The sequence below is a fragment of the Lutra lutra genome, chromosome 1 (assembly GCF_902655055.1).
Source record: "Lutra lutra chromosome 1, mLutLut1.2, whole genome shotgun sequence".
NCBI classification, from domain to species: domain Eukaryota; kingdom Metazoa; phylum Chordata; class Mammalia; order Carnivora; family Mustelidae; genus Lutra; species Lutra lutra.
In genome coordinates, this window is record NC_062278.1 from 157,587,404 (window position 1) to 157,600,368 (window position 12,965).

A 12,965-nucleotide genomic window follows, 5' to 3' on the forward strand; every position below is an offset into this window, starting at 1 on the left:
CACACTATTCTACTCCTTCAGGGGGAAGAAGCCACAGCCTTCCGAAGAAGGTTGCCAAATGATGCCATCAATTGGAAAGGCCATGATAATAGCTTGGCATTTAAGCTCTCCCACGCTTCAGTCAGCTTTTTCTTTTCTTTCTTTTTTTTTTTTAAAGTAAGCTCCACACCCAGCATGGAACTGCATTAAGGGCTCAAATTCAGGGCCCTGAGATCAAGACCTGAGTTGAGATCAAGAGCCAAATGCTCAACCAACTGAGCCACCCAGGCACCCCTCGTCTGCTTTCACTGTCTTAAAAAATGTTAATTCAGCAGTTAGCTATGGATGCTTGAAACAGCAACTTGCCTCTAATCTTTATTCTGGGACCCAGGTTCCTTGCTGTTGCTCTCCTTAATAGGGCTGTCAGGAAATGCGATGTGTACAGGGAGTCATGCCGACTCCTCCTTGTCTGGGATGACCTCTCTGTGCACATTAAGGGCACAGGAAGAGCAGCACAGAAAGCCTCCTCCTCACAGGCAAGCATCAAGGATGCTTTTCCTGCCATCTAGTCCTTGAGTGTCTGAAAATGTGGCCCTGCTTTGCAGGGGTGGGGGGTGGGGGGGAGGAAGCATAATGTTTGTCTATTATCTAAGTGATTAGTATTTGCTTTTCAATACAACTCATTTATATATTTTATAACTTGCCAGAATGAAAATCAGAGGGAAATTGTGTGTGTGTATGTGTGTGTGTAAGGCAGGGGGAGGGATAGATGGGAAGAGAGAAAGAAAGAAAAAGCATGACAAATAAACTGACCTTCAGAAAACTCTCTCTCCCATGAAGCTCATCGGACAGTAACATGCGGTCTCCCAGTCCACTCAGGACACCCCTAAACTATCATGGTACAACAGAGCCTCTCTTTACTTCATCCTTTTATCCAGGAAACACAATTAAAGCCTACCAGGTGTCAGACTATGCTTTGCACCACCAATAACTCTGACCATAAGAAAAGCCTAAGTAGCCCACACATCCATAGAATTTTCTAGAACTGCATGTGGACAGTATCCTTCAACAGCTTACTCTCTCAGACTCTGCCAACTCCAGAGCTCTGAGCCAGATCCTTCAATCATTAAAGTTCTATTTCATTGTATCCAAGAAAGGCAATGAGAATCTAGAAGAGATAACAGAAACCTGTATCAACATGAAAGAAACACACTATTGGTGGAATTTTAATTTCCTCTGCAGCTTTATACTGAAGGATCCAGCAGGAGCTGGAGGACCTGGGAAACTGTCTTGGGCCTGAAACCTCCAAGGTCAGAAGGCCTTGTCCATGCTAAGCAGTGGAGTCTAGGTCTCTAGTCTGGCCTGGAAATGGCCTCCAGACCAAATCATGATGGGAGGAAGGAGAGCCCACCTAACCCAGCAAAGCCACAGAAGATCTGCACAAAGGAGCTCCCACCTCTACTTTTGCAAAGGGAAGGCTGCCAAATGATTTCATGGAATGGAGAAGCTGTGCACTGGCTTGCCCTTTTCGCTTTCTTGCATTTAAATTCAGCTGTTTTAAATCACTTTTTCATTCTTATTTAGTTTAATAGCATTTTATTTTGGACACAGTGGGTAAGAGGACAGAAAAATCCCCCACCACATTTTCTTCGCTGGGATTTGAACAAAAGAAATCATTTCATGATTATCTCCTTGTGATAAACTGCTCACAGACCTAATTTGATCTGAAGCTGAGGGGGAAGATGAGTATTATCATTTAACTTTGATATAATAAAATGCTTGTGCTTGCTAAGAATGCAGAAAATTCCATGTTTATGTATGTGATTAACAGAGTCTCTTTCTTCTTTATGTGTCTTTCTTAGAAGCACAACGTTAGTGTTACAAAGACAACACTTGGCTGTCTGCGGACTAATATGGATGTGAAAGCATTTTTTTCAAATCAGGCGACCTTGCTGAGGACTTAGGGTCTGTTTTACCAGGCCCTGATGGATCACACCTCTATTCGCCCTGAGGTCATATCCTAGGAAGGCACACAACCCTTGGCCCCTTTTCCATCACTTCCCTGAACCAGGTCCTCTTCCAGAAACACCTCTGGTGTGCTCAGTTCGATTTGTCCCTGGCTCCAGCTTCCTGAGTCCTGCCAGCTTGCTGTCTGGGGAAGGTCGGCACTAAAGAGGCAATTAAAACAACTACTCACATCGTGTGCAAATATTCTCTCCCTCACTCTCTGATATTCCTCTTCTCTCTCTTCAATTGATTTACTTCGTCTGTCATCTCTAAATGGATGCATTCTGTTTTGCTGAACAGAAAAAAGAAATCAGTACGGTTATCCAAGTTGAGCTGTTGGAAATCTGCAGTTAAGCAACTGTCAGCTGAGAATAATAAATGTTCACTTAAATAAATGGAGCATGAAGAGTCTCATTCCCTCTGGTCCCTAAGGAGGCTGTGCGGGTGTGTGTGGTGTGCAGTGTCTGTGTCTGACACGCAATGGCACGTGTGTGCTGCTCCCTCTACCTTCCCCACTGGATGCCGGCAGTACAGCTGTTTCCAGAACAAAAGCACCTGGATGTGCCTCAGGTGTTCCGCCAGTTCAAAGCTATGATGTGGGTCACAGTGATGGACTCTGTCTCCTTTGCTAACCCGTGTGCTTTGGAGTCCTTAGACAAAGGCAGAATGTTGAGGAAGTGGCTAATTCAAAGTGGCTAAGGGAAGACATGGCTATGAAAACCTGGGCACTAGAGACACAGAACAAGGGAACAGAGAAAATAATGGGCAGAAAGGAAATGGTGGACATGACGTCTCCACGTCCTAATTTGTGTTTCTTCTTTACTCCATGACTGACTTGATCCTGTGCTCTGCATTTTTGCATGGAAAGTAGAAACTAAGTTTGAAAAGCCTGTTGGTTGAGTCGGGTCAATGCCAAGGGACCTAAAGTAACAATCCAAAGAACCCAGCATGAGGACTGTTCTTTAGCCTCGCATCTGCACCGCTGCCTGCATCTCAATGACCCTCCCACCGTCTTCTTGCCGTTCCTCACAAAATTCTCTGCATTAACCACGTTCATCCATCCATTCAACAAACGTCCACTAAGTACACAACACAGGCATGTGGCTCGAAGTCAACGGGAGCTACTTGTCGCTTAATGGTGGTGGCAGTGGGGGTAGGAAGAAACGAGATACAGATGATGAACAGGTTTTAAAGAAAAAAGTACATCAGAGATGCATGTACTGGCTTCCAGTGACTCACTGAGAGTCATTAAAATAATAACTTGAGCAAGATGCCTATTGTCTTACCTTTAAGAATTCTAAAGCAAAGTCTATTTTCAAAAAAATCTATTTTGATTGTCAGAGACACAAAGTGTAATTGTAATGGCATTGTATAACTCCCTGCTGTACTAATTATTGTTGAACCTTTGTTTCTTTTGCCATTCATTAAGTTTTCTTCCTCATCACCCTGGATCCCGCTCCCCGCCCCCAATCTGGAGAAGAGGTTGAGCAGGGTCTCTCTACCCTTGCCCAGGAACCATGAATAAGGCTACTCTAGGACAACGTAAATGTTTTGTCACAAGCATAATACACAAAAAGGAGAAAGTTCCACTACAGTTCATGCAAAACAAGCACACAGTTTACATGGACAGTAGAACATGGGAAGGAGGAGGGGGAAGACTACAACATGAACTCGATTCTTTTCTGTGAAGACTTATTTTAGGAGAGTTGCAAAATCCACCTGTCCTCACCATAACAAGGTTTGTTCTTTACAGCTACACCAGTTGGTCATCGGTCCGTATTGAGAATCCAGCTCAATTTGTGCACAACTGAAGGACAAAGCTGTAGGAGTGGAAGGACTGCCATAGTTACACAGACATCTGGAAATGCGATGACAAAGCTTTTCCCGACAGCTCCGGCCGGTGGCATCCCAACCCGCCCAACACATGCAGCAGGAACTGTGCCAAGCACTACCCATGCAGCCCAACACAGAGCCATGGCTGAAGCAATCAGGACACGTTCTCTTGGCTACCCACTGAATGCCAAAGGGGGAGGCGAGGGGGCAAGGAGGTTGGAAAGAGGACAGTCAGTATCAGAAGCCGGGGGGAGCTGGGGGAAGGAGAAGGGGACAACAGAACGACAAGAACATAAGTCAGCCCACCTTCAAAAACAACAATGTCAGCCACTCTCAAACTTGAGAACCAACCTGATTGTCTTCTTTATCAATACTAGAGTTATCTCGCTTCAAGATAAACCGCTTCTGGGATTCTTCACCTTTTTCATCTTTTAAATGTTCACAAAACCTTTGCTCTGGTCTGCCAGCAAAGTAAAACATATCAATAAAAAAGTTTTCGCTCCTGTTTAAAGTTATTTTCTTAGTGCTGTTTTTTCCCCCACAGTGGCATTCAACTTAAAAACAAAACAAAAACAAAAACAAAAAAAAAGTTACATGTGGTTTTGATGCTAGAATTGCCGGCATTATACAGGTAGGTAATAATATGTCACTTCACAGGTCTTGTTAGCATGAATACCTTTTGTTGTTTGGAATTCAGAGTCTTGTTTGCTGAATGCTTCTCACCATGGGTGAAGTTTAAAAAACATTTTAACGGCCTGAACATAAATAGCATATAGATGTTTTCTTTCATTATTTTGAACTCCATCACTCCTGAATTCAATCAGGTTCACAGCCACATGTCAAACAAATGCACATGTGTAGAACTTGGGCAGACCATATTAATTCACCAATGTCTGCGGACTAGGAGGATGGCTCCTGTCATATTGTGCCTCTCAAGAGCCATTAGAATCCATAGTGAGAGACGGTCATCTATAAATTCCTTCCATCTTTCTCAGTGACAAGTGCTCTGGAATCTGGCTCCAGTAGACTCTGATCCTTGACCACATCTTGTAAATCAGCTCAGTAATTGGGGAAACTGGACACATTTAGTTTAAACAACTTAATGGCTGATTAGCATGGGGAAAATGCTCCAAGCAGTTACACACTATTGATTAGTCAATTGATTTTTTTAGGTCCTCTTAATCATTTTGTATTATTACTGGAAAGAGCTCCATGTTCTTGTTAATTTCCCACACTCGTCACTGCATGCCACAGAACTCAATGAATGGCTTGGGCATGGGTTCATCCCCAGAGGAAGTGCTAAAATGTTTGTCCCAGGTTTAGAAGAAGTTGTAATTAATGACTCTCATTAAAGCGTCTCTGTCATGTCTGATGTATTACTTCTGAAGCCCAGTGGGTTTTCTATCTCTACTGGGTTCATTATGCATTCTGTTATCGGAAAGCTACTCCACAGCGTCTGTTGTTTAATATGGGTGACCAATAATTAAGGGAATCTCATTGTTTCCTTCGAGCTCCCAAATAAGCAAACAGCATGTTGAAAACAAAGGAGTCCTTTAAGTGTATAGCTCAAATCCTGATGCGTCGCATCCTTTTCTCAAATACATGTACACAGATTATACTGATATTGGTGAGCAGACACTAACAGGAAATTGGAATAATACCAGTTACTGCTTCCAGAACTGTGTATAATTTTTGCAAAATGGTATCATTGTCTTACTCAATCCTTAACAACAGAACGCTGATGTAGGAGGAGCAAATATTTCATGCCTCTTTTATAGATCAAGAAACCATCCCTCCATGAACCTTTTGACTCCCAAGTTTATAGATTTTCCCAGCAAGCCACAGGCATCAGACAGCCTATTCACATCCTTGCAGAGACATGATTTGGTCTCTCTGCTTCCAAAGCACACAGCAGGCCAGAGGCCCTCCAGCCTCACAATGAAGAACAAAACCCTGCATGACATCATCCGAAAGATCAATGGAGATGTTTTCCACCAAAATTAAAATGTAAAATATGATACAACAAACAATCCGCAAGTGCAAATATGACATTTGAAAATCAGAACACTACAGGAACAAAGTAAACTCGCACTTTACAGCGAAAAGGCCATTTCCAGTGGAGAAACTAAAGGTGTTTCATGTGTCACATGCTCACGGCATACTTCTTATTCCACTGCATAGTCTTATAACGTTAGTGAGTGCTGGCAGGCCACTATAAAAGATAACAATTCTCCAGGAATTTTTTTAAAACCTCCTGACGTTTTCAACCAATACTTAGATGTTACTTTTTTTTTTTTTAATGTAGTGGGTGAAATGGGGATATCAGCTTAAATACAAATGGTAATTGCATCAATGCTAAGTAAGGCTCTTGGAATGTACTGAAACTCCATAGTCTGGTGAATTCTAGTAGATAAAATGCTTTGCTTGCTGATAAGTCTACAGATCTATTTCTTGTAATTGTTGCTAATTATCTCTAACTGTTCATTTAGACATAAAGTGGTCTGGAAATCTGAACTTTTTGATTCACGAGCAGAAGGTGAATTTGCTTTACACTAACTTCTTTAAGAAGAAAACTGCTTTGAGATTTCAACATACTAAACAGGGTGAGAATGTGAGCTCCATATTGATAGAGATGTTGGTTTTTAAATACTTAATTCTTAGTGCCTAGAATGGTGCCTGGAATTGGGAAGCATTTGGTTGAATAAATAAATTAATCAATGTATGAATGAATGAAATTTTAATAGAGCTGTTTAGGAATCACTGTATTTTAGGGATGGGTCAAAGAGTCACTGAATAAGATATGCAGTCATAAATATTTAAATTATAAAACAACAAGAAAGAGTTTGGTTAATAGAATCAGAAATTCAAATTTAGAACATGAGGAAGGTCTTTAAAAATCAAATTAATGCTTTGGTTCAAGTTGACAAAAAAGATTCATGTTACTTTAAAAAAGTTTTTAAAATTTGAGAGCATTTTGGGAAAAGAGGTAGAAATGAGAATCTCAGGGGTTTTTTTTTTGTTTTTTTTTGTTTTGTTTTTTTAGTTTTGGAACTTCTCAGTTTAAAGTGTTATAGCTACAAGAGCTGTTCAAACATTATTTTTGAAATTTCATTTGCATTTCTTCATTGCGCTGGCTTATTTGTTTTTCATAGCAGGACATATTTAGGAAAAATACATCTATCTCATAAGAAAAGAACAGTCAAAGGAGCTTGTCCTAATCAATAATGTAAATGTGATTCAGAGCAAAAGTATTTTTTGTTCTGATACATATTATGCAAAGTGCATTCTCCATAACAGCTTTTCAAAAATATCTTGTTTAAATTTTTTTTCAGACTTTGGAACCTAAGAGTTGAAAGTAATAGCCCCTTCATGATTTCCCGAAAATATTTTAAATGAATGCAAAAATAACCATTTGAAGTTTGTGTAAAAGGGGAAAACAACAACAACAAAAACTAGTAAGATTTTTCCAGGTTGATTTTATCGAGAATTATCTATTACTCTAGACCTAAAGGGCAATTTGCAGTTTAACTCATGCAAACTAAAGTATACAAATGAAGTATTGCATGTGATTGAACTACAAATTACTGGTAATGCACCATTATATTAGAGCTTTTAAAAAGCCTTTTCACCAGGAATTTAACATCATAGCAATGTTATTTCTTAGCTATAAAATGAATGGAGCTGAAGTAATATATTATGGACCTTTATTTAAAATGGGAATGAATAACTTTCAGTGTATCAAAATGAGGATGTAACTCTAAGACAAACTCCTTCAAGGTGCAAAATGTCATGGTATTTATTCAATTAATGATAACTAGAGTTGACTACATACACATCTCATAGTCATGCATGACATGTCTGATTGCTTTTTCCTGATGGACTTTATTCCATGAGGTAGTATTTCTAGCTTTCTCTCTATCAGCATCAAGAAGCAGAGAAAAGAGATTTAATGTTTCTTCTTGATGAAAGATAGTTTCTTCTTCTGAAGGCACAATTTGTAGTAGGTATTTATTGTAAAACTCATCGTTCGTGTGTGGTGAACAGTACTGGCATTTCCAGTCAGTGTCTTGGTATCTCCAATCAAACCTCTGAAAAATCGGAATTAAGTCCTCATTGTTCCTCATTAGACACAGCTCAAGGAACTGAGAGGCAGTGTGGCTCAGTGAAACCCTGAGTAATGCATTCAAACTCTCTCTCATAGTTAATCTGTTACAATCTTAGGGGTTTTTTGCCCACTTGAAGCTTAAAATAAATGAACACTCCTTATTATTATAAAAATCTTTTTTCATCTAGAAATATTATCACCACCAAGTTCTTGAGACCAAATTTATTAGTTTTCTTCCAAATAGTTAAGCCTAATCCCCCCTCTCCCAATATATACACAGATGAAAATTCAATTCTACTAAATATGGACAGGCTCAAATGGAAGCCTTTGAATTTCATGTTGAATAACTGAAAGACAGTCATCAATATGCATAAGCATCTTAAAGAAAGGTTTCTGTGCACAACAGGATAAAGTATTTTGATGGTGTAAGACATCTATCAAAAATATTTTAATAGTCAAACATATTAGGCTATCCTAAGAAGCACTGTTCCCTTAGCACTTTTAAGTTTTCAATTAAAATATTTATAACTGATGTCTTTTATTTAAAAAAAAAATAAAGTCCTACATTCTTCTTCAAGTATTTTGTAACTTCCCCTACAATTTGGTCATTTTATATCATTTCATTGTCTCTTAAATGAGACCACATCTTACAAACCCCATATATGCAGAGCTGTGTATCCAACTTCCTTTATTAGCATCTTTCAAACTCACATTCTTAATTTTCCAACATTTGACAAATTCATCTTATTCTTCTCTATCTCGATTGTACCATGTACATAACAGAGACAATGCAAGCTAACATGGGACTTGACCTTGACCTTCCTTTAACATAAGGCTATTCATGAGCAACAACAAAATTAAGCATAATACTCAAAGACAACAAAGTTCTATAAGGCATCTCCTCTTATTGGTGCCAGCACCCTGGAAAGCAGGTTATGTGCAGTAAGAGCCTTGAAAGGGTCAGTCTACTTTGACAAAGAGATTCCATTTCCAAGAATGAAGCCAAAGAAAATAGTAACAAAAGGATATATGGTGTCATCTTTCAAGACAGCAAAATAGTGGAAACCCATGGTGGTCTGATTAAGTAGCTTAAAATAGCTCCATATATAATATGCAGCTTTGTAAAATGATATCCAAGGCTACTGACTAACATAGAAAAGTGAGGTCTAAAAGGATATACTATAATCACATTTATGTTGAAAGTATCATGTTTAATAAGAAAAATGACAGTAGTTTTCTCTAGATAGTGAAGTAATGGGCAACTTTAACTTCTAGCTTCTTAGATATTTTGATTATTATAATAAATAGCATCTTATAACAACAGATAATAAATGCTATTGATTTAGAAATATATGAAACCAATTCAACAACCTACAAGGGGCTTGTATATAATCATTGAATTGTGGACAATTAAAATATTCTTATCTTTTGAATTTTTTTTCATGTTCTTTATTATTTTATGATCTAAAGTGGATATTTGGTTGTTTCATTTTGTCAAAAAAATTATGCTTTTTATTGATATGTCCTTGTAGATCAAAATGTATACAGACTTGCATTCTTGCATTTACTAATGATACTCTAATGATAATAACTAAGTGATAGTGTTTAATTTCAAGACTTTTTTGTCCTCTTTAAAGGAAGATTCCAGGGGTACCTGGGTAGCTCAGTGGGTTAGAGCCTCTGCCTTCGGCTCAGGTCATGATCCCAGCGTCCTGGGATCGAGCCCTGTATCGGGCTCTCCGCTTAGCGGGGATCCTGCTTCCTCCTCTCCCTCCTGCCTGCCTCTCTGACTACTTGTGATCTCTGTCTATCTGTCTATCAAATTTTAAAAAAAAAAGGAAGATTCCAAATAATAATGATACAGAAAAAAGATAAGAAGGATGAGGGGAAAAAAAAGGATAAATTATGAAATTTGAAAAAGAGAAAGAAATCCTATGCATTCAGACCTAGAAGGTTATATTCTGTGTTTGTGAATTTGGCTATTTTTGAACAGTACTGAGCATGATATTGCCAACGATACCAAAGAGGTACACACATCAGATGGATCCACAGCCTGACAAAACCAACATGTTTCTACAAGTTTACTTATAAATCGAGAATTTCTACAAATGAAAAAAAAAAAGTTTTTTTTAAAAAGGGTTAGATTTAAAAAAGGGGGGGGCTAGATTATCACTGAACTTTTCTTTCTTTAAATTCTCCATCCTTCCATTTCAATATTACATGAACAGTAAAAGGCAGTAGCATTAATATACGCAATGACCAAAGTTCCATTCCCCCCAAAGCACAATGCATTTGAATAATCCAATAGCTTTATATAAAATGGATGTGAACTAGCATACTAAATTTAACATAGCAGTAGTTTTAATAATTAAACAAAGTTTTAAACAATTCCCATATAAACGCTGGTAAGGGAGCCTTAAAAAGTTTGTCTTTTCAAAACATGCATTGTGGTGTCTTCTCAGCTCTGCACTTTACTAAATGTGTACTTTTTGCAACAAAGGTGTTGTTTGGTTGTTTCGTTGTAAAACTGGAAGGCAATAATAATTCTTACCTTAGAGTGCTTGGGAGGATCAAGGAGATACAAGATAATGCAAGCTGAGCGTCAAGCCCAAAGCCAGTGAAGCACTCCACAGATATTACAAGCCATCATTACCATTGTTCCCATCTTTCTGAGTGTTCACGATCTAACAGTAACCCCAACGAATATTGAACCAACATTTACATTAGTGTTGAGTTGAATTAGGATAAATCCAATCTGCACTATAATATTCAAATAATGGTTTGATTCATGAGTTCCAAATGAAGCAGTAACAATTGTCTGAAAGTAATGTTTTCTTTGGAAACTGCTGAATGTGATTATTGTTTCTTGGCATGAAAAGCTTTTTGCTCACACGTTACAACACTGTGTATAAAAACATTCCGTTTATGCTCATATGCAAATATAGTATCTTTTTTTTTTTTTAAGATTTTATTTATTTATTTGACAGACAGAGATCACAGGTAGGCAGAGAGGCAGGCAGAGAGAGGAAGGGAAGCAGGCTCCCTGCTGAGCAGAGAGCCTGATGTGGGGCTCGATCCCAGGACCCTGGGATCATGACCTGAGCCGAAGGCAGAGGCTTTAACCCGCTGAGCCACCCAGGCGCCCCGCAAATATAGTATCTTACTTGCTGAGAAGGTCCAGAGTGATCCGTGTGCTTTAACTGAGAGAGAATGACTAAATCTTTTTTGTATGTGTACAGAAATGCTGTTTTGTTTTGTTTGTTCATTTTCCTGGTTTAGAGAGCAGGCGGGTGGTGGGAAGCAAGGGCTGTGTTCCCCTGGGAGCGCTGCGTTAGCCAGAAAGCCTGGGAGGTTGAAAGGAGTACAGCTATGGGGTAAAATGCAGCAGGAGCACATGCACTTCTTGAGGTTGCTTCCAGTTTATTGTTTGAAGATTGGTACCAATCATTAAAATCTAGAATTTAAATATGTGATTCAGTGGAAACCAGACACCTTCGACCAGTACACCACAACTTCTCTTTCTACTGTATGACCAACTCTATCTTCCCTAAAGCTGTGATAACATGCCCACAGCCTCTCTAGTCTCAGAAGTCTCAGACCAACAAGACACAAGAACTACATCAAGAAGACCAGTTCTCTAGGACACCTGGGTAGCTCAGTGGGTTAAGCCTCTACCTTTGGCTCAGATCATGGTCTCAGGGTCCTGGGATCAAGCCCTGCATCTGGTCTCTGCTCAGCGGAGAGCCTGCTTCCCCCTCCCTCTCTCTGTCTGCTTCTCTGCCTACTTGCGATCTCTTGTCTGTCAAATAAATACATAAAATCTTAAAAAAAAAAAAAAAAAAAAAAGAAGACCAGCTCTTCATTAGATACAGCCAGACCCACATCTTCAAGTACACCTGAAGAGGGCCAAAGGGGCTGAAGTGACTGACACCCCTAAAGGTGGATTTAGAAGCAAGAAAGGGAGAACTCTGCATCTTGGTCTCACTCTGCTGCTTACAACAAGCAGAGCTACAGGGGAAGCAACCAAGTTCTAGCAACATTGCCTCCTCCCAAACCATTGCACATTTGGGATAATACTATATGTGGTATATGTGTGTACAGTGAACCCTCCTCCAACTGTCCTGACCCGTACGACAGATCATATATTTACACACACGCACACTCAAGTGTGTGAGCACACACATACATACACACAGTCCTGAGAAAAAAATACCTTAGTTCCTTAAGTAAACAATAAACAGAAGATGGACATGTTCTGTAGCCTACAGTTCTTTTGTTCAAAGCACAACGCTGACCATCAAAGATACCCTTTTCACTTGGCACTGTCTGAGAACTGGATTTTGTCTTACTTCTACATATGCTAGGACAGTTTTTAATCTAGTGTGTTCTGGAGTTTTGTTCACACCACAGTTTTAACCTCTACCCTGATATTACCATCGTTTCATTGAGTTCCCTGTTCAACTTTAAAAAAATAATGAAATGCAAATTAGGATTTTGTGAGGAAACCAAGGGATAGTGTTTGGTTTTTTTCTTGCTGTTTCATCCTCGTGAAGTAGTGATTCTGTTCATGTTAGTGCTTGTTTCCCTGACCTTAGGAGAGGAGTCATGGCTGAGGCAGGAGCAGCAAATTATAGTCTTGGATCTTCTGTGGGAGTGGACTGAGTAAGATCAAGACACGAATCCCAGTTTTTGCTCCTGTGAAATGGTCTAGCTTTATCTACTTCAAACATTGTGAGCTACATAGAGTATTAGTTACTTAAAAGAATCATCACTCCATGGGCAAGCTCTTTTAAGAAAAAGTTACATGAAAGATTCTAATGTTCTGGAAAGACCATGCATGTTTGATTTCCAAAATTAGGGGGGAAATCATCCATGCAACACTCCATGGCCATAAATAACTTCAAGTAGGGAAAGGAAAACAGCAAACTTCTTTTCTCTCCTCATGATATATTTTTGAGACTCACCTATCTCATCTACAGGGTGCATCTTTTGAGGTATTTGAGAATAATTATATGAGAAAATACAACATTTGTGAGAAATG

At 39.1% G+C, this 12,965-nt stretch overlaps 1 protein-coding gene across 22 annotated transcripts in view; it reads right to left on the minus strand.

Annotated features, from left to right (window-relative positions):
• The window catches only part of ARPP21 (cAMP regulated phosphoprotein 21), a 154,032-nt gene that overhangs the window by 81,847 nt on the left and 59,220 nt on the right, over positions 1 to 12,965 (minus strand). For 16 of the 22 annotated variants that reach the window (XM_047741205.1, XM_047741282.1, XM_047741265.1 and 13 more), the window contains exons 10-11: positions 4,171 to 4,279; positions 2,177 to 2,278 (exon numbers count right to left, since the gene is read on the minus strand). In XM_047741205.1, the coding sequence (XP_047597161.1) occupies positions 2,177 to 2,278; positions 4,171 to 4,279 (211 nt within the window). The remainder of the gene's footprint in view (positions 1 to 2,176; positions 2,279 to 4,170; positions 4,280 to 12,965) is intronic. The other 6 variants (XM_047741362.1, XM_047741326.1, XM_047741308.1 and 3 more) reach the window with 1 other exon arrangement.